At 50.6% G+C, this 20,128-nt stretch overlaps 8 protein-coding genes across 8 annotated transcripts; 4 read left to right on the top strand and 4 right to left on the bottom strand.

The window, feature by feature from the left end:
- The first annotated feature begins 47 nt into the window (after window positions 1-47).
- Window positions 48-976, top strand: F5J12DRAFT_205513 (uncharacterized protein). Its single transcript, XM_051738404.1, has 3 exons — window positions 48-353; window positions 399-585; window positions 646-976. The coding sequence occupies exons 1-3, from the start codon at window positions 334-336 to the stop codon at window positions 796-798; spliced, it is 360 nt and encodes a 119-aa protein (XP_051605266.1). The 5' UTR covers window positions 48-333; the 3' UTR covers window positions 799-976.
- On the top strand, window positions 61-225 carry F5J12DRAFT_701005 (uncharacterized protein; the record flags this gene model as incomplete). The annotated part of the gene is made up of 1 exon (XM_051740505.1): window positions 61-225. A coding segment is annotated over one exon (165 nt), but the record flags the coding sequence as incomplete, so codon positions are not given.
- Window positions 977-2,066: 1,090 nt separating the features above from the next.
- F5J12DRAFT_205364 (uncharacterized protein) lies at window positions 2,067-3,274 on the top strand. Its single transcript, XM_051738403.1, has one exon. The coding sequence runs from the start codon at window positions 2,311-2,313 to the stop codon at window positions 3,130-3,132; it is 822 nt and encodes a 273-aa protein (XP_051605265.1). The 5' UTR covers window positions 2,067-2,310; the 3' UTR covers window positions 3,133-3,274.
- Window positions 3,275-6,809: 3,535 nt separating this feature from the next.
- F5J12DRAFT_799923 (40S ribosomal protein S0) lies at window positions 6,810-8,305 on the bottom strand. Its single transcript, XM_051744302.1, has 4 exons — window positions 8,232-8,305; window positions 7,963-8,106; window positions 7,266-7,901; window positions 6,810-7,210 (listed from the first exon to the last, which is right to left on the bottom strand). Exons 2-4 carry the CDS (start codon window positions 8,096-8,098, stop codon window positions 7,104-7,106), a joined length of 879 nt encoding a protein of 292 aa, XP_051605264.1. The 5' UTR covers window positions 8,099-8,106; window positions 8,232-8,305; the 3' UTR covers window positions 6,810-7,103.
- Window positions 8,306-8,419: 114 nt separating this feature from the next.
- Window positions 8,420-9,403, bottom strand: F5J12DRAFT_799920 (uncharacterized protein). Its single transcript, XM_051744301.1, has one exon. The coding sequence runs from the start codon at window positions 8,973-8,975 to the stop codon at window positions 8,649-8,651; it is 327 nt and encodes a 108-aa protein (XP_051605263.1). The 5' UTR covers window positions 8,976-9,403; the 3' UTR covers window positions 8,420-8,648.
- On the bottom strand, window positions 9,320-12,057 carry F5J12DRAFT_799914 (uncharacterized protein). Its single transcript, XM_051744300.1, has 8 exons — window positions 11,810-12,057; window positions 11,338-11,751; window positions 10,839-11,285; window positions 10,713-10,787; window positions 10,546-10,665; window positions 9,959-10,481; window positions 9,421-9,905; window positions 9,320-9,358 (listed from the first exon to the last, which is right to left on the bottom strand). The coding sequence occupies exons 1-7, from the start codon at window positions 11,993-11,995 to the stop codon at window positions 9,754-9,756; spliced, it is 1,917 nt and encodes a 638-aa protein (XP_051605262.1). The 5' UTR covers window positions 11,996-12,057; the 3' UTR covers window positions 9,320-9,358; window positions 9,421-9,753.
- Window positions 12,058-12,273: 216 nt separating this feature from the next.
- On the top strand, window positions 12,274-13,326 carry F5J12DRAFT_762057 (membrane fusion protein Use1-domain-containing protein; the record flags this gene model as incomplete). Its single annotated transcript, XM_051742136.1, has 4 exons — window positions 12,274-12,457; window positions 12,509-12,570; window positions 12,627-12,702; window positions 12,760-13,326. The coding sequence occupies exons 1-4, from the start codon at window positions 12,314-12,316 to the stop codon at window positions 13,324-13,326; spliced, it is 849 nt and encodes a 282-aa protein (XP_051605261.1). The 5' UTR covers window positions 12,274-12,313.
- On the bottom strand, window positions 13,270-19,929 carry F5J12DRAFT_799879 (glycosyltransferase family 2 protein). Its single transcript, XM_051744298.1, has 13 exons — window positions 19,646-19,929; window positions 16,649-19,588; window positions 16,272-16,600; window positions 15,863-16,220; window positions 15,591-15,810; window positions 15,414-15,536; window positions 14,917-15,366; window positions 14,846-14,869; window positions 14,702-14,791; window positions 14,583-14,647; window positions 14,361-14,530; window positions 13,757-14,309; window positions 13,270-13,710 (listed from the first exon to the last, which is right to left on the bottom strand). Exons 1-13 carry the CDS (start codon window positions 19,681-19,683, stop codon window positions 13,608-13,610), a joined length of 5,463 nt encoding a protein of 1,820 aa, XP_051605260.1. The 5' UTR covers window positions 19,684-19,929; the 3' UTR covers window positions 13,270-13,607.
- Window positions 19,930-20,128: the final 199 nt, after the last annotated feature.

The following is a 20,128-nucleotide window of genomic DNA, read 5'->3' as shown; positions in this document are numbered from 1 at the left end:
AAAGTTCTTTCAAGATAGGAACCCGACCGACGCCCTCCCCCCCCGCAGGAGAGATGCTTGGAAATACTCGTCAAAAAAACTGCAGCAGGACTAAGCCCTGCAAACTGGAAGATCCAGGCTACAGATCATTCAGTCGAAACTTTTCCTGTTATTCTCGGTTTGGAAGGTGCCGGGGAGGCTGTGCAGACTGGCAAAGGCGTCTCGAACTTCAGGAAGAGTGACAAAGCGAAAGCCCTCCTCGTCACATACTTGCATGCATCCAAACGGATCTGTACCGATGTAGGCTGCCGGATAACAGAAATTACGGGAGGTTCCAGGAGTACATCATCGTTGATGCAGAGACAACGCCAAAGGTAAGACCAGACCCTACCCTTCGGCGGTTATTGAAAACATCCTAGGCTTCCATCAAATATCACATTCGACAAAGCGGCATCCATTCCAATGGGCGTGGCTACGGCCGCAATTCCACTCTATTCGCTTCCCCCGGCTGGCATCAGCCTCAAGGCACCGTGGGACGGCGGCCGTGGTCAGTACGCCGGCCAACCTGCGCTCATATTCGGCGGAGCATGCTGTGGGGGCAATACGGTGAGCGCTGAGATTTCGTAAGTGGTTTCGAGTCGTTTCACCGGCATCCACGTGCAAAAGCGATTCAATTTCGCAAGAATCTCCGGCCTTTATCCGATTATCGTCACTGCGTCTCCGTACAGCACGGCCGTTGTCACGTCTCTTGGCGCCACACGTCGTCGACCACAACCAGCCATCGTCGCAGATGGCCGCGAAGGTACACAGCTAAGATGACGAGGGCGCCGATCCGGCTAGTATTCGACGCAGTCAGGGTTAAGAGCACTCAGGAGGTCGGGTACGATATCCTTGCAGACAACGGAAATATGATCTCAGTGGGCCCCTCACTGATCAAGGAGAAATAAGAGAGCTGCAAGCTTGTGATCGTTCGGGCCTTTGGAAGCTTGTAAGTACCTGCTAACTGTGCGTTTAGCATCGAGTTCGTAAAGCACTTGCCCCAGTTAATAGAAAGGGGGGGAATCAAAGCATGCATTCCTTTGCCCTCTTTGCCAGATTTGTACGGGAGCTGATTCCGATCTTCAGCCGGATCGAGTGGAGGTTCTTCCTGGTGGTCTAGACACTGGAGTTCGGGATTAAAGAGGTTGAGGGATGACCTCCTTAGCGGCATGAAACTCGTTGCTCGACCTAGTGAAACTGGAACGGGGTAAATTTATAAACGAGATCTGGCTTTGTACGTCAATTGCCAGGTTGAACTCGTAGGCATAAGCAACCCACCCTCCAGAAGGATATGAATCAGTAGAATCAAAGTTCACACGTCTTCCCGTTTCTCGTTTATCACATCGTGACTGCCTGGTGCAATCGCCGACCGGCGAGGCCGGAGGGCTTGGTTGGACGGCTACCAAAGAATCGTTGCCAAGAGCCGGGAGTTGGCAAGAATCCTGGAAACTAAAGGAATCGATGAGTATAGCGGGACCGCCCATTATGCATGGACTGAGGAGGAGATTATCTACCCTGTGAATGTGATGTTCCTTATGGAGCTTGATGCATGATGCCTGGTGAGCGTTTGGAGAGGTTCGATAATAGAATCTGAGAGAAACACGTTGTTGGGAAATGTGTCATAGATGACGATGGCGAATGTGGGGAAACTTGAAGGGAGGTGGACGAGCAATCGAAATCTGATGACTGCAGCTGAACGAGATCCTTCCAACGACATTCCCAGCGAATCGGGTGCTATCCGTCCTGAAGGAAGTAGATTAGCTGAAACGCAGAGCAGGGTCATCTCCGAGTACCGAGGGAAGGGGAGCGCGTGTGATTTGAACGGGTCACGAGAGGGATCAGACATCCAGGGACAGTATTGACTTTGAGAGCACGTTTCACAAGTTCCGGGAGGGAAGCTTAGCTTGGGAGGCTTTTCATTTACTTACTCATGGAGGTGTACTACACAAGGACATTGCCGGTGCGGGGGTGGGGAGAGGCGAGGACATCGGCCGAGTTGCTTACATCATCCAGCCTTGAGTTTTTTCTTAAATAAAAGGAACGTTGAAGCAGGACTTTTATCTGATCAGTGGAGACTTGCTTTAACGAGCCAGGCCTGTTCTGTCTTTTTGGTATCTGGGCAATCGGTCTGTAGCATTTTTATATTGACAACGCAGAGGATCGCCACACGCCCATCCGACGCGCCGTCCTCCATCGCAAGGTTGCCTTTCCTGTATTCATCTCGTGTTCCGCGTCTCCCGAGGCTACTTAAGCTAACCCAAAGACCACACCTCTCCCCCCACCCCTCCCCCCATGACCGAGTACGACTTCTCCCCAGCTGCTTATGAGCGGTATGTTGCTCAGCAGACCCGGGTCTCTAGCTGGGTCCGCGACACCAACAAACACAAGTGGTCCAACCCATACATCCTTTCCCCAACACCCCGCGATCGCACCTTCTACGATAGTCCAGATGACGACGATACCGTCGTCCTACCCAGAACAAAGGGGCACGTACGGTCGAGGACTCTTCGCAGTTATGAGTCCACATCTTCCTCATCTCGCCCCTCCTACTCTTACACAAGACTACCCACCTACCCTGATCCGCCCCGTCAGGTAGATCACCGGGAGCGTGAACTACGTCAGCCCCCGTCAAGGCATCGTAGCCAATCTCATCCACGTCCTCCTCCTGCACAACAGACCTTCCAGACTGCCTACCCACAGCGCACGGCTCATGCTCACTCTTACCCCCAATACCAGGGGCCTACCGGATCACACACCCGTCATTACGGAACTCCGGGTTCCTACAGTTACCAATATCCCACCGGCCGTGGTACCACCCCTCACCGTCCGGTGTACACTGCCCCTCCACCAGGTCACCTTTACTACCCGTCTCAGCCACATAATCCATCACGAGACCAACCGCATCATGGGCACTCGCAATCTCGGCATCCGAGCCGCAGTCAACCCCAGCCATATTACGTCGCCCCTAGTGGCGGCCCAAAAGCAGAATACAAACGCGGGGTGCGTCCTATTCCTACTCAGGTGTTTCTTCTGGTGCTGATTGTGGTCGTTTTGTGTCTCCGCTTTGGGTTTGGTGTGTTGCCGTTGGGTCCCCGATTTAATGCCGACTTGTGATTAATTCTGAACGTACCCCTCGTGTTTCGAAAATCTAATCTCCCATTGAACGCATTTGGCTGCCTGACGCCCGCCCTTTACTTTTCTGACCGGTGAACAGCCGCCTATTCATGCTCCAATACCCACAAAACCACCACAGTCATCGCAACCCTTATTCAAGCGTCTGTTTGGTTTTATGACCCCTGGACCTGTCAGCCATCATAGGGGGGACTCCACACGAGCTCCGAGGCGTTCTTCATATTAAGTCTAGCGACAACGATATCACGCAAAGAATTTTTTCTCTATGGAGATCAGGTCAGGGAAGAGAACGGAGTCAAACTCTGCTGTCACCGTGCGTAGGACGACACATCCCGATATCGTCCGCCACGCCCAACCTCACCTCTCTTTATACACTTCACGAAGATGCACGAGCCTCACGAAAGCGGATATAGAAATCGCGCAGGCGCTGTTCCTTTTCAGTCTTCGCACACGGAAATTTATGAACCGAATGCCCACCCGATGTCTACACGCTCCTTTCCTACTATATGATCTACTAAGTACGTACCTGCTGCACATAACATTCAAAGGACTTTTTCACATAGATATTGATATTATTTTCGCATTCCTCTTCTGCATTGTTGCATCATCAGAAACGCTCCGACTCAGCCCCGGCTCCACCGTTCACGTTCCCTTGTACCATACATTAACAGCTAGTGGAGGTTTGGAGAAGTACGAAATACTTGACCATACACTTTAATGGCGATGACTCTAGATAACAAATACAGAAACATAGAAACGAGATACGCGGAGATACCAAGACGTCGGACTGTCAATTCTCTTGCGATACGATGGCGACATCCGAGGTAGGTCCATAAGATCTTCTCAATCGATGTCGCGACGCCTGTCGTACGCCCCGTGTTCCGTTCTGGAAGACAACTCTGACAATTGAGCTTTCCCCATCAAGATATGGACGTCACTTCTACAGCATTCCGTTTTCAAATATCCCTCACCACCAGATAGAAACCCCGTGCGTTGGAAATCCATGGCCCAGCACACACACCCAAGGTCCGATTTGCAAATCGTGGTGCACACAGATATGTGCATTCCACGTAGCTGCGAATTATGTCTGTGGTGTGTACTCTCTTAGTGATCTTTGAACGTTCGTAGACCCTGATCCTGTATGTTCTATCGATGCCTAATGGGAATAGCGTGGTGACTCATGCATGCTGCATGGTTCTCTTCGGTCTCGCTGTTATATCACGTCGCGTGTTAACCACCCGACAGTCGTGGAAGGAGGCCACAAGAACGGGCGTGGGATATGCGTGCTTTCATGGACGAACGTACCATTGGTATGAAACTGCGCGCATTAGGCTCGTTTTCCATGCCTGGTCGACCAATTAACTTCTTTGCATATCGATTACCCGACGCCAACCTTATACATATTGCATTCCAGAAGTGCTGCCAATACGATGCCAGATTGGCAGCCAACCGTTGTGCCTACATCACACGCAGCCGAAATGAGAAGAAGCGTGAAGTTGACATCCCCAGCAGGAGCATGATAAGGTAACAATAGGCAGTGCAAGTGGTACTGAACGCGTGTCTCGTGTCTTGTGGGCACAATGCTATAAATGTAACAGTGGTGGGTACCGTGAGGCGGAGAGTCGATACGACAACTCGGGCTGCAGCGGGGTTTAAGGCCCAAGGGCATGGTTCGCCAAGGGAGCTGTTGTCAAAATTGAAGCTGACAACCTGAGGCAGATAGGCATCCTTCAGTGATTGGCAAGCATCAGAACCCAGTGCCTGCCGTTCTCGCATACGCGCCACTTACTGCGGGAGAATTCCCACCCTGGAGGGCCAATCCGGCCTAATGATCATACTGGGGGACAAGAAGCAGAACGAGGTCGAGCCTTTTGTGCGTAAATGGCTGGAGTTCCCAAAAGCACACGTACAAAGTACTATACCGAGGAAACGGCCTGAACCCAAGGGTCACCCGGGAGATAACCGAGGCCTTAGGAGAGTTCTACTGGAGTTCTGCGCAACTACTGCCGCCATCGCTGACACCCGCGTATGCCCGATTGACAGTGTGGTAGGCTCCGTCTCGCACTTGTCGTGTTGATCGCCTCTGTCCCTAGCACCACACGGAAAGTAGCGAGGGGACTATTTCGGTCCACTTATCGGTCGAGGCTCTGAGTCAGCCACGAACGAATCATGAACGGGGGCGTGAGTGAACGTTCGCACACCATTAGGTATGTATGTCCTATAACATGCATCATATGACTGATAATCAGTGATTAGTTGATTCCGCAATCAGACAGATCAAACACACCATTGTTGAAAGGGTGATCTCTGGGCCCCTTTGTCACTGGCATCAGGGCTGTCGAGAAAGCAATGGCGGAGCTAGCCTGGACATCGGGCAATTGTGATAGAGCACACATTCCTTCCGACTTTACCATGAGAAGAAATCGGACATACATACCTGGTATCAAAAGATGAAAATATTAACATTTCCTGGGAAAAACTCGGAACGAGGAAGGACTCCTGTAACGTGTATACATCAACATCAGGGACAGCAAATTGGAACGATTACCTACGAGGAAGTGGGCGTTGAATGGTAAGCATTCGCGGCAATTTACTCCAATGGAACGTGTCATACACATGGAGTTCAGTGAAACGATATGAGCCCCACAGGCTATGACTAGTCATTACTGACAACTTGGATTCTACAGGTACTGTCGGTTGTAGTAAACGAGGCACCCGTACTAAGTGAAGGAGTGGCTATCTCGAGCAAACGGAAGAAAAGTTCGAACGAAGAACAGTCATTAGCAGTAGCTGAAGGACCAGGGCCACCGACATGTAACGAAAACAGAGAAATCAATGGAGGAGGCTAAAGTTTAATACGATGGAACGAGGCATCAAAAAGCCTCGTAGGTGTTCATTTCATCTCGCGTACTTCTACAACGTTTCAACTTTGCGCGGAGCGGCCCTATATAGTGGTATGTGGGTCAGCCTATCATTTAACTAGGCGGAGGTCGCGCTGTCACTACACATTGGACACGGTGATGGGCACTTTACCACTGAAGTTCAGTTCAGACACTGTAACCCCTGCAGTCTTACTGGCATTTATACGAGAGTCGAGCCACATGCGTTCATATGAAGTTGTAGTCAGTGAACTGTAGTCGACCAGACATTTTGGGAAGGGAAGTTGGAGCAATTGGGGTGAATCCTTCCCAAAACGTCTGGAGACATTCGTTGAAACACGCCCCGCTCAGGTCACGCACCAAAAACAGCAGAAAACCTGACAAGTGCATGCCATTGGAGTTGAAAACATTATGACATCACCAGAGCAGTCCAGCACATAGTAGTAGCACAGGCTTCTGTTCCAAGTACTCATCCTTATTCTTACATGTATAACATGTAATATGTCTGTAAGAATCTGCAGCTAATAGTTAACTGCAGGTGGTCAGTAATGGCCAACGCCTAAGTATGAAACTGTACTCTCCCCAGTAGACTCAGAAGCTACTAAGAGAAAATTTACTACAGTATGTTTGCGCTTTTTCGCTTATGTAAGCGACATAAGGTTACATCCAATCTCGAGCGAGTTCGGGCACTGGCAACATCCAAAGGCCAAGAAGGCCCGCACAGCCCTAACCTAAGGTTAGCAGAGACACACCCACAGCGTGACTGACCCGGGTGTTACTCAACGGATGCTCTCCAGACGTTACTGCACCCCCGTGGCACATGCTACAAGATGGCAGATCTAGGTAGAGGAGCTAGTACCAACACTTACACACCCAAACGAGCATTCCACACTAAATCATGCTATGCACTACTCGCATGGTCATATTTTGGCATGTTTCATGTGCACGAAAAGATACGTAGACAGAATAGGATGATCGAAAGTGAACATACTGCCTTTCAGTTGACGACGGGGTTCCCACGGATGAATAAGTAAAAGCAGATGCTACGCTCGACCCACACCACAAGAGTTGCGCTTAATCCCACCCGCTGGTAGGGGCATCCGCACCCCAATTGCCTGTAGCAGGCTCTGCTGACCAGTCTGTCGAACCAGGTGCTGTATCCGCAGCCCAGTCAATGCCACCTGAAACTGTCCCCTGAGTTGATTTCTTGGTAATAGAAGCATAGTCATTACTTACTAGCATTCTGTGCCAGAGTAGGGTCGATGGCGCCCGCTTGGGGTGCATTCGTGGCGTCCCACTCGGGGAAGGTAGCAGGTGCCTCCGTATCAGTGACAGCGAGCTTAGCCTGAGCCTCTTCCTGCTGTTGCTTCTCCACCTCTTCGGGGTCGCGGTAGAAGAACATGTCTACCATGACGTTCCAACCATCAGAGGTACGTGGGATAGTTCCACGCAGCCGAAGAACTTCCCGGGCAAGCAACCACCAGATAAGACCAATCGAATGACGCGTTTTGTTGTTTGTCGGGATGGCGACATCCACGAATTTGAGGGGTGCATCAGTGTCGCAGAGTGCGATAACGGGGATGTTGACATAGGAAGCTTCACGGATAGCTTGGTGGTCAACGCGAGGGTCAGTCACGATGATGAGACGAGGCTCCTTGAAAGAGCGGGTGATGTAATTGGTGAAGGAACCTGGAGTGAAGCGGCCTGCGATCGCCTGTGCTCCAGTGTTGGCAGCAAATTTCAGGACAGCACGGTGTCCGTATGGGCGCGCGGAGATTGCGCAGACGTCATTGGGGTTCTCAACAGCAGCAATAATGCGGGCGGCCAAAACGACTTTCTCCCAAGTCTTACCGATATTGATGATGTGAATGCCTGTACGCGCGAGGCGCATGAATGAAAACCTGGCCACGCAGAGGAAACCAGCGAGACGAACCGTCCACTCTTCTTTTGTAGACGTATGGCTCCATTTGCTTATCGCAGTTTTTCATTCCGAGATGGCATTGGGCAGCGAGGAGGAGTTGTATCTCCTCGTCAGTAGCGCTCAGGACAGACGGTAGTTTTGACGACATGACTGGACCTGCAAAATGATCAATCTCAGAGTCGCAGACATATCATCCAAATGTATGTGCACGCATCCACCCAACCACGTTCACCTCTCGGCATCATCAAGAACGAAGTAGATGTCGCGCAGACGAGACATACCGTAAGGTTGTTATTGGGTTGTACGTCGACGGCGGCGACGTGGACTTGCTCTTCAGATGCCTGGGTCGTCCCCGCGACGTGTCTTGGGATCAGGAGTAGCACTCGCTCGGAATGTGCCGCTTTATTTCTCACGCCACAGCGCGTCTACGCTGATCTGCTGGGCTACATCGCCTTGGTGCCCAGCTCGACGTCCTTCACCAATTCCTGGGCCTTGGCTTCGTATCAGAAGACCTCGCGTTCATTTCGTCTGTGCTCTAGCTAATGAGTGGAACGCGTAGACTGTCTCAACGGAGTTGGGGGTAGCTGCACGGCATCCACCCACAATAATACCTTCCCAACTACGACCTTTCATCTCATCTAGACACTCCAGTTGGCCTGCTGCCCACGCTTCTGTTTCCCTCGTTATTCCGTTCGGTTTCAAGATGCGCCATGACACTTGCCTCCCCTAGTTGTTTGTATGAAGGCCTCCAGCAGTCCGAGGAGAAACTGCACCTCTGTGCAGTTAATCTCGATACCGTCTGGTTTAGTCAGTGGCTTTCCTTTGTCGCTGACTTCTTCTTGTATCATAGTAGTCGCCACGTCTTTTGCGGGAATGTTGTCTCCTCCTGCGGGCACACGCGTTTCCTGTGATCCACCACGGCTTCGTACACTTTCCCTGTTTCTGAGGACCTCTTCTCCGGTTGTCATTGCACGTCGGATGGTCGTCACTTCTCGTGCAAGGGAAACCGTTTCAAGAGCGATCATGTTGATTGTGTCCTATGCTTGACTGATATCTAGATGCATGTCCGTAAAAATGAATATCCGTTAGGCATTGAGCAAGTTAAACACGATATATGGAACATCCACGGGACTATGCAGGGTTCGTGTTTCAGCATGCAGGAACTCTATGTGAGCCTGGGGGAGTGCACGCGGGCCTCGGTCCCCACCATCGTTTACTGCTACATACACACGTGGACCACAGGACCAATCTTGGCTTCAAGAGTCACCCCCTGTCCTCATACCCTATGTTAGCAAAGCCGAGAAGTGGACGCCACATAGAAGCGAAGCCGTCACCAAGCTACTACATCTGCAAAACGGTCGAATTACAGCATACACTTTGGACAGTTTTTGAATTGTTCGAGAGCTCGGCAAGTACTGTTACTCGACTCGGCAAATGCTAAGCGCTCGTCGAGCACTAAGCGTTTTGTAGATGTACGTTCGTGGATATGACACTTTAGCGAAGCCCAGAGTCGGCGGTTGTGATGACTTGTAGTGTTGCCGCGAGGTGAACTGAACTGAACCGAGGTGACCAGTCCGACCCACTTCGATAGGGACGAGGTGTTGTTGGGAATGGCAAACACCCGAAATTTTGCTTTGCTCGAGGATCTTATGAATGCATATTTCTTTATCTATACACAGCAGATATATGCTAACTTGGAGTAGGCTATCACGCACACTCCGGACAGACCTCGCGAGGCGAACAGAGTGCAGCTCGCTCCAGTTCGGAGGTATCGAAATGGGCCGGAGTTGCCGCTTCGGGAAGTCACCTCGATCCTGCTCGAACTGAGTTCAGTTCGACAGCAACACCAGTGATAAGATAGCCGCCACAGGTTTCGCGAGCAGGGCCTCTATCACTCTGGGCAGCCTTAGAGTCCCTTATTGTGCACCATAAGCTCCAGACAACGGTATACAACAGTAAGTCTATATAGCCTGCCAATATCATAAAATATTTTTCTTGCCCTATCCAGTCCTATCCAATCTCCCTAGAAGCGACGCAGCCTGAACAGTTTCCGTACTTCCCCCGCTCCCATAGACAGAAGCGGCGCCTTTAATGCTATACCCAGTCGTAGGATGTTTTTCCAGTTCCGGTGACGTCTCTCGAGACTCTCGCTTTCCACGTCGTCGTCGTCTTGTATGTTCAGACATAGATGCTCCTGTCGATTCGGCACCTGCAAGACGACTGAGCAATGACGGAGTTGGTCGTCCTCTTAGACCAATCTTTGCTCGTTTCGGTTCCGGCATGTCCTCTGCAGAACTATTACTTCGTTTTGGAGATATCTTGGAATTGGAAGTGGCATCACGTGCATCTCTGTTCATACCGTCTTTGACAAGCGATTGATGATTTGCATGTGTCGCGTTATATTTCTTGCGTGGTAAATTGGCTGCCGAAGGTTCCAGTAGATGAGACGGTCGTTCTGGAAGTTTATTGCTCGTCGCCTGCGGTGTCTGCACTGAATCGTTCAGCGAGTTCGGCTGATTGTCCGTAAGCAACTGCTTAAATGAAGAAAGAGTCGTTGGCTGTCAATGGAATATGGAAAAATGGCCCACTGCGAACCCTGATTAAGTTTTGCACGTCCAAGGTATTTTTGTGAGTTCCTTGAACCAATAACTCCTGAAACTTGCGCATGACACTGATTAAATGTGAAGGCACGGCCCAGTTGTCGCGTTTTTTGCGCTGAGAAGAGTTACTTCGTCTCAACCGCAGACATAAGCGTCACCTACAGCGCTGACAGCCTGTAACAAGGCCTGCACGGTTCGCCAGGACACGAGGTTGTAGACCTTGGAGTCGAACAAAATCTGCATTTGCTTTGGTGCGTGAGGACTGTTGGCCAGGTAACAACAACAAACCTCCAGTAGAACTGAGCTGGCGTCAACCGTTTGGTTCAGAAGCCGTCGCAGTTGCTCCCGATTTGAAATTGGCTGCAGTTTAGTCATCTCGGCCTCGCATGCTAATAAGGCTTCGGATATCCAGGATACTATGTCCACGCGTGTTTGAGGAGAAAACTTTTGCAGAACCATCCTTCCCGTCAAGAAGCTGAGGTAAAATTGTAATAGTGTGGCGGGAGACGCCGCATGTCTGTCAATGGCGACAAATTGAGCCAATGCCAAAAAAGAGCGCGTGGAACTCGGGGGCTCATAGTTACTAGCTCGCAGTTGGAGTAGTACCTTAGCCCTGTCAAGAAGGGCCTGGAGTATACTGTCGCCTCTTAAGGGATATGCGCGGTAGTACGGAAGGGACAAAAGTATGTCCCTTACTATGAGCTCGACTTCCTGAATTTCAAGCCATGCAATTGACTATGAAAAGTTACAAAAGTACTAATCACAACAATAAACTATCGAGACTCACCAGCGTCAATTGAGTGACCAACGTTTGCTCAGCTTCAGAACCAGGTGGGTCAGTATACTTTGCGACAATCACGCCTAGTGCCTCCGTGGCTAAGAACCCTATGACAAGGGAGCGCAGCCGCTCCCTCGTTTGTCGCTCAGACTCATCGAGATCTTCTTCTAGGGGCACGACTTGATCGCACATGACGCCTAACACCGCCGGAGGGTCCATGTCCAAGTGCTTCAAAAGAGCAGCCTTGACCACCGCTACTTCCTCAGGTTCGTCTATGTACAATTTATCATTAGATTTTTTAGGATCAAAATTACTGAAGTTACCGCTTTGGAGAAGTTGGACCAGTACGTCAGCATTTCTTTTGACCCATTTGTGTTGCAGGTATGATACTTGCGTAACTGTGTGGTACCCGTCTATTCGAACCTAGACAGGGGAGAGTGTCAGCAGTAGGAGCAGAGACTGAATGCCTGCTGCTTCGCACCTGCGAATATTGATCTTCGCAGAGGTCGTATACGGCATTGATGGCTTCTTCCTCTAGGTCAGGGAAGTCGTTAAAGAAACGCGGTATTTGTCCCGCTGCATATGATCTAGATTGAAGAGAAGTTTGAGGCGAATGTACAAGTCGTATGAGCTCTTGGAATGCCCCTCTTCGCTGTAGAAGTTGCATCAACTGCTCATGGGTGTGGTCGGCAGAGTATTGCCTTACCAAAGGCGTACTACCAGCATCTTCTGCTGCTCGTTCAACCTTAGCCTTGATTCGCTTTAGGGTGTCGTCAGGATCCGCCATGGCTTTCTACAGCACGAAACGGTTGGATTAGCCTGGCGTGTAGTACGGAGCTGCCCAACTGTTTTTGCCCAGCGTAGCTGCAAGAAATGGGATTAGTCGAATTGGGAAAGTAATTCCCACGCATCATACTAGCAAAACACGTTGAACGTTGCCGCTGACGCACTGACCCCTTTCTGCTTTCTGCACCCCGCTTCGAGGATGCGAACTGCTGAGCAGACACTTCACGACCGAGTTAACCTCCCGAGGCTTGTAAAACGACTGGAACGCATCGTACAAGACGACTGGCGTGAGGATGGTCCCACTAACCCGGATTCTTGGGTCAAAGCCAGGGTTACGCTACAGGTGGGTCGGACGCATAGGCACCGCTCAGTCAAGCATACAACTCGTCTTTAGCAAATACGGCATGCTCGCGGCCTACTGAAAAAGGTGGAATTGGATGTCGCGGCCGTCACACCGTGCGTTCCTACGTGTCGCCTTGCTTGCTTTAACGGCATTGACGGTTCTAATGCAGAGTGTCAGAACAATATTATGAGCACATCAAAAATACCCTCCAACGCCTCGAGACTTATATGCTAGGGATTGAAAAGGTTTGCAGATTTTTCCTTCGTGGGGTCTAGTAGGAGTCCTTTGACGTCTCCAAACAGCAACTTGTCCCACCTCTTCAACGACCTCATCCCATTCTTCCTTCAATTCCACCTCCAGAACCGAAGCTTTCTATCACAGAACCAGTCAAGACGGAGAGCCCATTTGTTGAGACCATTCCTGACCATCATCATCTACCTCCGGTGGAGATGGAAAACCTTCTACCTGCAACGTCTGATATAACTGCAATCCCTCCATCAGAAAATGTGCACGTAGCATCCTTCCATCCTTCCGCAGTCTTACCGTCTCCGTCCAATATCACTGCTGCACCTGCGATTCTTCAGAATTCACGTGCAGTGCAAGAGGAGCTTTCGGAACAACTCGCCCTTATGGCCAGGCAGCTGCGCAGAAACGCAACCCACTTCTCTGATTCCCTAGCTAGGGATAAAGTGGTAGTGGACGCAACGCAAGAGAAGATGGAAGGTAATTTTGATTTATTGAAGAAGGAAAGGATTCGGCTTCGAGATTTCCGTGGTAAGAGCGGTGGAACTACGTGTTTGGTCATCATGAGTATCATTATTGTCGTGATTGCCTTCATCTTAATGGTGTTCGTTATCCGTGTCACTTAATGGATGCTCAAATTGTTAGTTGGTGTAGCTACTTTAGTCCGAATGCGAAGGAAGTACAACAGGTAACACAAAAAGACCAACTTTCGAAAGGGTGATTGTCTCAAAGTCCAGGTTACTGTAACGTGTGCAACGTGTTCGAAAATGCAGAAAACATGACCAGTCCCAATAAAAACACAACAATTAGATAATGTCCGGAAGAATGCGAAGACAATGGTTTAGGCAAAAAGTCCTGAATCACGAACAACATGCTGGAGTTGAACCAACTACTACAACAATGCAATTTAGACTTGGGAAAGGATATTGTCAATTGCTTGGTTCAAAAAATCCTTGCGCGACGTTAAATCCGCCCTCGGATACCAGGCAGCCATCGCGTCCCTGGCGGTCCTGAAGAACTGTCAGACAAACGGAGATTGCAGCGTTCGCAACGCACTTTTTGGTTACTGTCATCAAGTCCTGCGTGCTCAAATACGTTCTGAGAGCGTGGTATAGCTCTTCTTCAGAAGGGTTTGGGTTATTGCTTGGACCAGCGTAACCTGTCGTAGCCACGGAAAACGTGGACATGGGACGCGTGATGCCGAAGCCAGGTTGAGATACGATGCCCAAAGTAGCAGCGGGCGACATGGGACGGTTCATGGTCGACATTGCCGTTATACGTGGATCGGTTGGTGGAGCCATACCGAACGCATTCATCGACAACAACGAGATGCGTTCCTGTGACGGACCCGCCGATAAGGCGTTCGCAGAGTTCCTGTTGTACTCTGACACGGCGCGTGAACCTGGGCGGGAAGACTGGCTGCGAACATTTATGTGCGCCGCATTTGGTAGAATGTTGGTATTGCGATAGTAATCACCTGGTTCGGACTGTTCGTATTCGTAAACAGTCCGCATTTGAGAAACAGGCCTCCGGGGTTGTGGGGCGGGTAAAGGTGGTGTTGGTGCAGTGCTCTCGGAACCACCACTGCCCCACGCTTCTGCTTGGTACTCTGCAATGTTGGGTCAGTAGGACCCATCGACAATTTGATTAATATACTTACCACTGAACTTTTTGTATGGAATCATGGACTCGCTAAACTTCATGTCACCGGCTGTGGCGAGGACTTTCTTACTACTTCCATCATCGAGGACAACGCGGGTGTTACCCCAGCCAAACTCATCCATTTTCCAGAACGAGTAGATGGGCAGGAAGAAACTGTAGATAGGGTACCTGAAGAATCCCCTAGGCTAAGTCGTGCGTGCAGTTCGAGCGGCTCACTCACGATAGGAGGTACACCACCATCCAACCTACCAACATGAATTCTCGTCTGATGATGAAAATGAGGGCCTATAATTTTCGCTGGATTAGTGATATCTAGTGGAGAATGCACAAAAATCGTACCTGTAGACCGTAGACCGCCGCAATCATGGCAATGGATATGTATGGGAACGCCGACGATCCAGTCGCTACCTCGACAATGAGCCAAACCAACTATCATATGAAAAAATGAGTGTGGGTCTAATAATACAATTTCAGGTTACCCACGTAAACCACGGTGGCCGGCAATATCTGGGGAGCGTCAACCCTACCACACGCCGAAGTGTCATGGAACTTACAATAGTACCGATGAGATCAAGATACACGAAGAACCTCATAGAGAAACAACAAACTCCACACAAGTCAGGTAAAATGGCAAGTTCACAAAGGTTGTGAACGGTCGAGTTAATCCACCGGCGACGCTGCGAAAACAGAACCCTCCATGAGACTGGCGCCGTCGTGCGGGCAACGGCGTCTGGCTGGAACTTTGTCTTGTACGATGGAAAGTGTTTCATGAGCAGAGTGGTCAGGAACCGATCTTCACCGAGTGAAAACAGATTCTTCTTGTGTAAGGTGTCAACATGGCTTTCGGCGTACTCGTCAATGACCCGATTGGATATGATGAGGGGTCGACCCTTATCTGCGGTGCGAATCCGGTAAAGACTGAAGCATCCAGGCAGACACGATACAGATCCAAAGAGACTCTCAAATGCCTTTGCTAGGTTATGTGAAATGTAATATTCATAAACCTGAAGCAATGTGAATAACCGATAAGGAATCCTGTCGTCCCTCTCACCTGGATCATAGTCCACCAAGAACCTTCCTCGTTTTGGAGCTTCGTCTCACCACATATACCGACGATATTCGCATCCGCGATGGACGCTGCCACCAGTCTATTCAGGGACTGTGGAGTGACAGACTGATAGGTATCAAATCAGCAAGACGCGGGAAATAAAAATGACGAAACACGAACTGTATCAGCATCTACTGTAAAGATGTATTCATAGAACGTCGGGTCCACGCCGATAATGTCACGCATGTGGTGGTAGATCTCCAATTCCAGAGGTGACATAGGCGCATCGAAATGAACGCGGTTAAGGTACTGAAACAGCAGGATCTGACTGTCACGTTTTCCACGATTTCCCGGTTTCGAACGTTCACTTGGTTTCCCGACTTTAACCACAACCAAGTACCTTTACAGAACGAGGTGAGCGAGTGCAAACTAAGGCACTGGTGAAAACTTACGGGACCACGTGGCCTTCGAACTCATACAGTCCTGAGTACACTTTGCCATAATTGAGCTTCTGAGAACCTTCACCGATAGACTTGAACATGAGCGCCTCCGGGTTGGTCTTGATTGGGTCAACTCCAAGAATTTCAAGGACAATCTCCGGTGTGGGACGTTCGTTGCCACTCCCAATGATGTTACCATCGCATATGACGAAGATAAGCTTACGTTTGTCATCGTAGTCGAGGGCCGCGAGCGAATCAATGGTACGGCGCAGCGAATCTTCACCCTCAGTATAGCACGGAACTTGGCACAAGACAAATTTGTCCAAACGTTCCGGGAAGCGCTTCGTTCCCAGCTGAAGAGCAGCCAAGACTGTCAAAACTCTCAGCTTATTGTAAGAAATGAAACATCAAAAACACGTGCACTTCACCAGCATGGATGCCATGATAATGCTCGAAAAAACTAACAACATGTAATTCTGGACCTGGCACCGCGGGGTATACCGAAAGTCTACCTCTCCCCAGTAGAAAGCATTTTGCAGGCAGTCCATATTTGCCGTCCGGTTGGTTGCATCCATCGAGGCCAAAACTTTGTTAAGAGCTGAGGTGATATCCGTACCAGGTTGCTGCGTGAATGTCGACACGAGATCTGAGTCTAGAAAGCTGTATGCCGTGTTGTGGACATTCACTGTATCCATCGTGTACACGTAATCGGTCAGGTCGTAGATGCTGCTCTCGTAGATGGCCCAGATTCTGCGAAATGAATGAGGCAAGGCGTGGAAAAATATAAATGTAGCCCACCGTTGAATGGTCGTATCGTTGGCTTGCGAGAATATTTCACTTGGTTCCCAGACCAAAGCTCCCTTGTAATACTGATTGATCGTGGGCAAGAAATTAGCCGTGTACCAATCCGTGTTGTCCAGGGCCGATGGGTTGTATCGAGCGTTGACACCAGAGGCATGTGAAGCTTCGGTGTAGAGCATCTCCGAGCTGTTCTGTATCGTGATATACATGTACTGATTGCTGACGAGCCCAGTGCATGCCAGTTGAAGGGGAGGTGGAAAATAGTACGTCATGTCCGTCCCCGCGAGGCCATCAATCACGGATGCACTATTGCTCGGTTCCCCCGTGACATCGCTGTGATCTCCTCGTACGAAGTTCGAGACATCGTAGACACGGCCTTGGATAGACACGTAATAGTCATTGCTGGCAGTGTGCTGTGCAACTTCATTAGAAGTCCAGGCCTTGTTAAAGTCCGGGCAAAGGAGGACTCCGAAAGCGATAATATAGAAAAGAACGATCGCGTTGGCGAAGAAAATGAGGACGAAAATGGTGACCTTCTCGCGCCACGCAAGACGGACGTCAGGACGCTTCATGCGGCCGATGTAAGTGAGCAGGAAGTCCGGGATCCACCATGTGAACAGCCGAACGAACAATAGCCAATATCGTCTGACACGAGTGGTAGGCAAGTGTTCCTCGAATGTATCCTGGCCATCAACAGTAGCCAAATCACCGGGCGTTGGGAGCAATGGTGGTGTGGGTGCGTAACCTTCGGTTTTCTTGTCCCACACAGACCCCGCCTCCTCTACGTAACCGTAACCCATGGATGGCGCGCGAGAATGCGGGGAGTCGTCATAAGCGCTTGGGGTTCTCGGGATTTGACGTGGGATGTCAGGTGATTCGTCGAACAGTCCATGATCGTTACCCTCCGGGGTGCGGAGGTAATCTGGAACGTCATCTGCCGTTACGTTTTCGTCTTCTCCTGAATTCTCGCGGGAAATCCTCTTGTGTTCCTTCTCTGCAGAACGCACAACGTCTTCCACCATCTTCCATGCGTAATACGACAGCCATATCTTCTGATGGCCGAGAGCAAAATCCACGCCTTCTATCCACCCGTTCGACTGCACACATTGCCTTATACGTTCTGCGTGAGAGCCGCGCATAGTGGGTCGGTATCTATCGCAAAACTCGGCATGGTCAAAATCAGCTACAAACTCAACCCTTCTGCGTGATATGATGTCCGGTAAGTGGAGGGCGTGAATTTGTGTCTTGACACGACGTTTGTCCATAGAGTTGGAGAACCCATTGTCATTAGGGCTGATGCATGACAGGGTCCACAACCGCACGCTCTCGATGTTAGACAACACGTCCCGCAAGGTCTGATTGAGCTGTGTGGTGACGGGGTAGATCTTGTTTACATTCAGACGGTGAGTCTCGTTGCTCACTCCTGACAATGGAGTGGTGTGGCGGAGGGGAAGGGAGGACACCTGTGCCTGCACAATCGTCTCCGGGTCACTTTGGTGCTTCTCAATGGGCAAGCCAGGTCCGGACACGAGTTTAGCGACCAGTGGATCTGCCGAACTGCGCAAGATCGAGACAAAAAGAGGGTCGAAAAGGTCTGCATCTCTCTCGACAAAAGAGGAAACATCGTAGGCACACGTGCCCGCAAAGTGCTTTATGGTAAATATATTCCTGTCGTCGGGAGGCGGCGGAACAAAAGAGGGGTGGGTGGAAAACTTGGAAGTCAAGTCTTGCAAGAGTTCATTGTTCCGCCGAGAGTCGCCTCTTCCAGACTTGTAGGAGTTGACAGCCTTGTCGATCACGCCCAGGATGCCGCCGGGCTTCCGAGAGTTGCGTTCGTTAGTAGAGCACCCCTGCAGGAGTTCCGCACATGCAAAGTTGCTTATAGCGGTAACAGTTGGCAACGAGATGCCATCTGCAGCGATGCGGGCATTAAAACCTGCATCACCATCAAAGATGCTGCGCAAAACGTGAGCCTGCAAAATTTCCTCCATGGAGTTGATGCAGAATTCCTCAAAGCCATTACGAAGTGCGGAGATAAGTGGAGTGCCGGGACCCGATGGTGATTTTGTCTGGAAGCCAGCTTGGTCCAGCAGCACAAGTTGTGTGGCTGAGCACGAGGGCGTTTGTGCGAGAGGCGCCAGTTTGTAATTAGCCGTCTCGACAATGAAAGCGAAGAGGATTGCATAAAGCCCCTGAACGAATTGGTCTCTCTGTGCGGCGCTTTGCTTCGCGTTTAATAACACAGTGAAGAGCTCTTTTCGCATGTAGTTTGACTTGCATGTCAAGGCTTCGCTTAGCTCCTCTGGAGATATTCCAAGAAGCTTCGCAGCCTGTTGGAGGACTGGCACATTGATGATGTATGCAGAAACGTCCTGAGCATCAGCCTCCCCAAACTCTATATTGCCAAGAAGAAGCAAAGCAGCGAGGATGCTGAAGATGGAAGAGACATGTTTGAACTTGAACCCCAACGCCCTGAATGCCTCACGCAAGTTATCCATGGCCAAAGCGTCGTCACTGAATGGGCCAGCTGGAAGACGGTAACAGCCCGATGAAGCTAGAAGGGAGTATTCCGAGGGACCCTCAAGGCCAAGAGCATCCCGTTCCGCAGGCGTGGCACCTGCGAGGAGCTGGTAGAACACATGATATGAACGCTCGTCGAAAGACAAGCGAGTGAGACGAGACTTGTCCAGACCGAAGGCCAAAACCTTGGCGGCGCTGATGCGCCCCCGGTCGTTAAAGTGGAGTTCCGTATAGCGTGTGTGTCGTGAGGCGTTGGGATTCGTGGGAGTCTTCGCGTTGCCAAAAGACTCGAGTAATAGAGAGAATGCCTTGATTTGCTCTGCGATTTTTCGTTCTCGCTTAGAGTGAGCTGAGAGACGGAGAATCTGATCCGCCAGTAGTGTAGTACTAGTGGTCTTCCCTGACCCGGAAATGCCCCTGCATAGAATGAGCGCTCATAAATCAGTTGGAAGGGAAGAGTCATATGAACCGTACCGAGCGATGACAGCCTGTGATTCGCCTCTCCTTCGCATGAGAAGATAGACCTTGACTGCTAGCTCGTATACATGTGGTTGGGGAGGCCGACGGGTATCGATCAGGCTGAGGCTAGTGTCCTTGTAGCACCTTTCCTCGTACTCCTTGGCACTCGCATCGTTGACATTGGATAGGGTCTTGCATGGATTCACGACGACGAGGCCGGTAGAGCCGATTCTAGCGTAAGGTAAGTCTGCACGGAAACGGGCTGCAAGAACGGAGAGAACGGAATCGTCCGTCGGATACTCCTGCGGGGTGGAGATGAGGTCTACAAGGTCGCCAGAGGCGATGGCCTTGGAGAGAGACCCAGGGGCCGGGGGTGCGGCCATGTTCTGGGCAGGGAGAGGATCAGACAGTTAGAGGGAGCTGGCAGGAAGGGAGTAAACGGGGAATGGCATGAGCCGGCCTGATGTCGCCTTGTCACACACACGCACAGTGCAGCGC

Source organism: Pisolithus orientalis (assembly GCF_024613125.1).
Source record: "Pisolithus orientalis strain OTSU chromosome Unknown F5J12scaffold_2, whole genome shotgun sequence".
NCBI lineage: Eukaryota > Fungi > Basidiomycota > Agaricomycetes > Boletales > Pisolithaceae > Pisolithus > Pisolithus orientalis.
This window is presented reverse-complemented; position numbering and strand designations above follow the sequence as displayed.

Coding starts and splice junctions, on each gene's coding strand:
- F5J12DRAFT_205513 (XM_051738404.1), top strand. CDS start 334: ATGCAGAGACAACGCCAAAG. Junction 354..398: donor ATGCAGAGACAACGCCAAAG/GTAAGACCAGAC, acceptor AAAACATCCTAG/GCTTCCATCAAATATCACAT. Junction 586..645: donor CATGCTGTGGGGGCAATACG/GTGAGCGCTGAG, acceptor CACGTGCAAAAG/CGATTCAATTTCGCAAGAAT.
- F5J12DRAFT_205364 (XM_051738403.1), top strand. CDS start 2,311: ATGACCGAGTACGACTTCTCCCCAGCTGCTTATGAGCGGTATGTTGCT.
- F5J12DRAFT_799923 (XM_051744302.1), bottom strand. CDS start 8,098: ATGTCGTCAAAACTACCGTCTGTCCTGAGCGCTACTGACGAGGAGATA. Junction 7,902..7,962: donor CTACAAAAGAAGAGTGGACG/GTTCGTCTCGCT, acceptor TCGCGCGTACAG/GCATTCACATCATCAATATC. Junction 7,211..7,265: donor TACTCTGGCACAGAATGCTA/GTAAGTAATGAC, acceptor GGACAGTTTCAG/GTGGCATTGACTGGGCTGCG.
- F5J12DRAFT_799920 (XM_051744301.1), bottom strand. CDS start 8,975: ATGATCGCTCTTGAAACGGTTTCCCTTGCACGAGAAGTGACGACCATC.
- F5J12DRAFT_799914 (XM_051744300.1), bottom strand. CDS start 11,995: ATGCAACTTCTACAGCGAAGAGGGGCATTCCAAGAGCTCATACGACTT. Junction 11,752..11,809: donor GCGAAGATCAATATTCGCAG/GTGCGAAGCAGC, acceptor TCCCCTGTCTAG/GTTCGAATAGACGGGTACCA. Junction 11,286..11,337: donor TGGTCACTCAATTGACGCTG/GTGAGTCTCGAT, acceptor AACTTTTCATAG/TCAATTGCATGGCTTGAAAT.
- F5J12DRAFT_799879 (XM_051744298.1), bottom strand. CDS start 19,683: ATGCGAAGGAGAGGCGAATCACAGGCTGTCATCGCTCG. Junction 19,589..19,645: donor TCACAGGCTGTCATCGCTCG/GTACGGTTCATA, acceptor CATTCTATGCAG/GGGCATTTCCGGGTCAGGGA. Junction 15,811..15,862: donor TTCGAAGGCCACGTGGTCCC/GTAAGTTTTCAC, acceptor CGTTCTGTAAAG/GTACTTGGTTGTGGTTAAAG.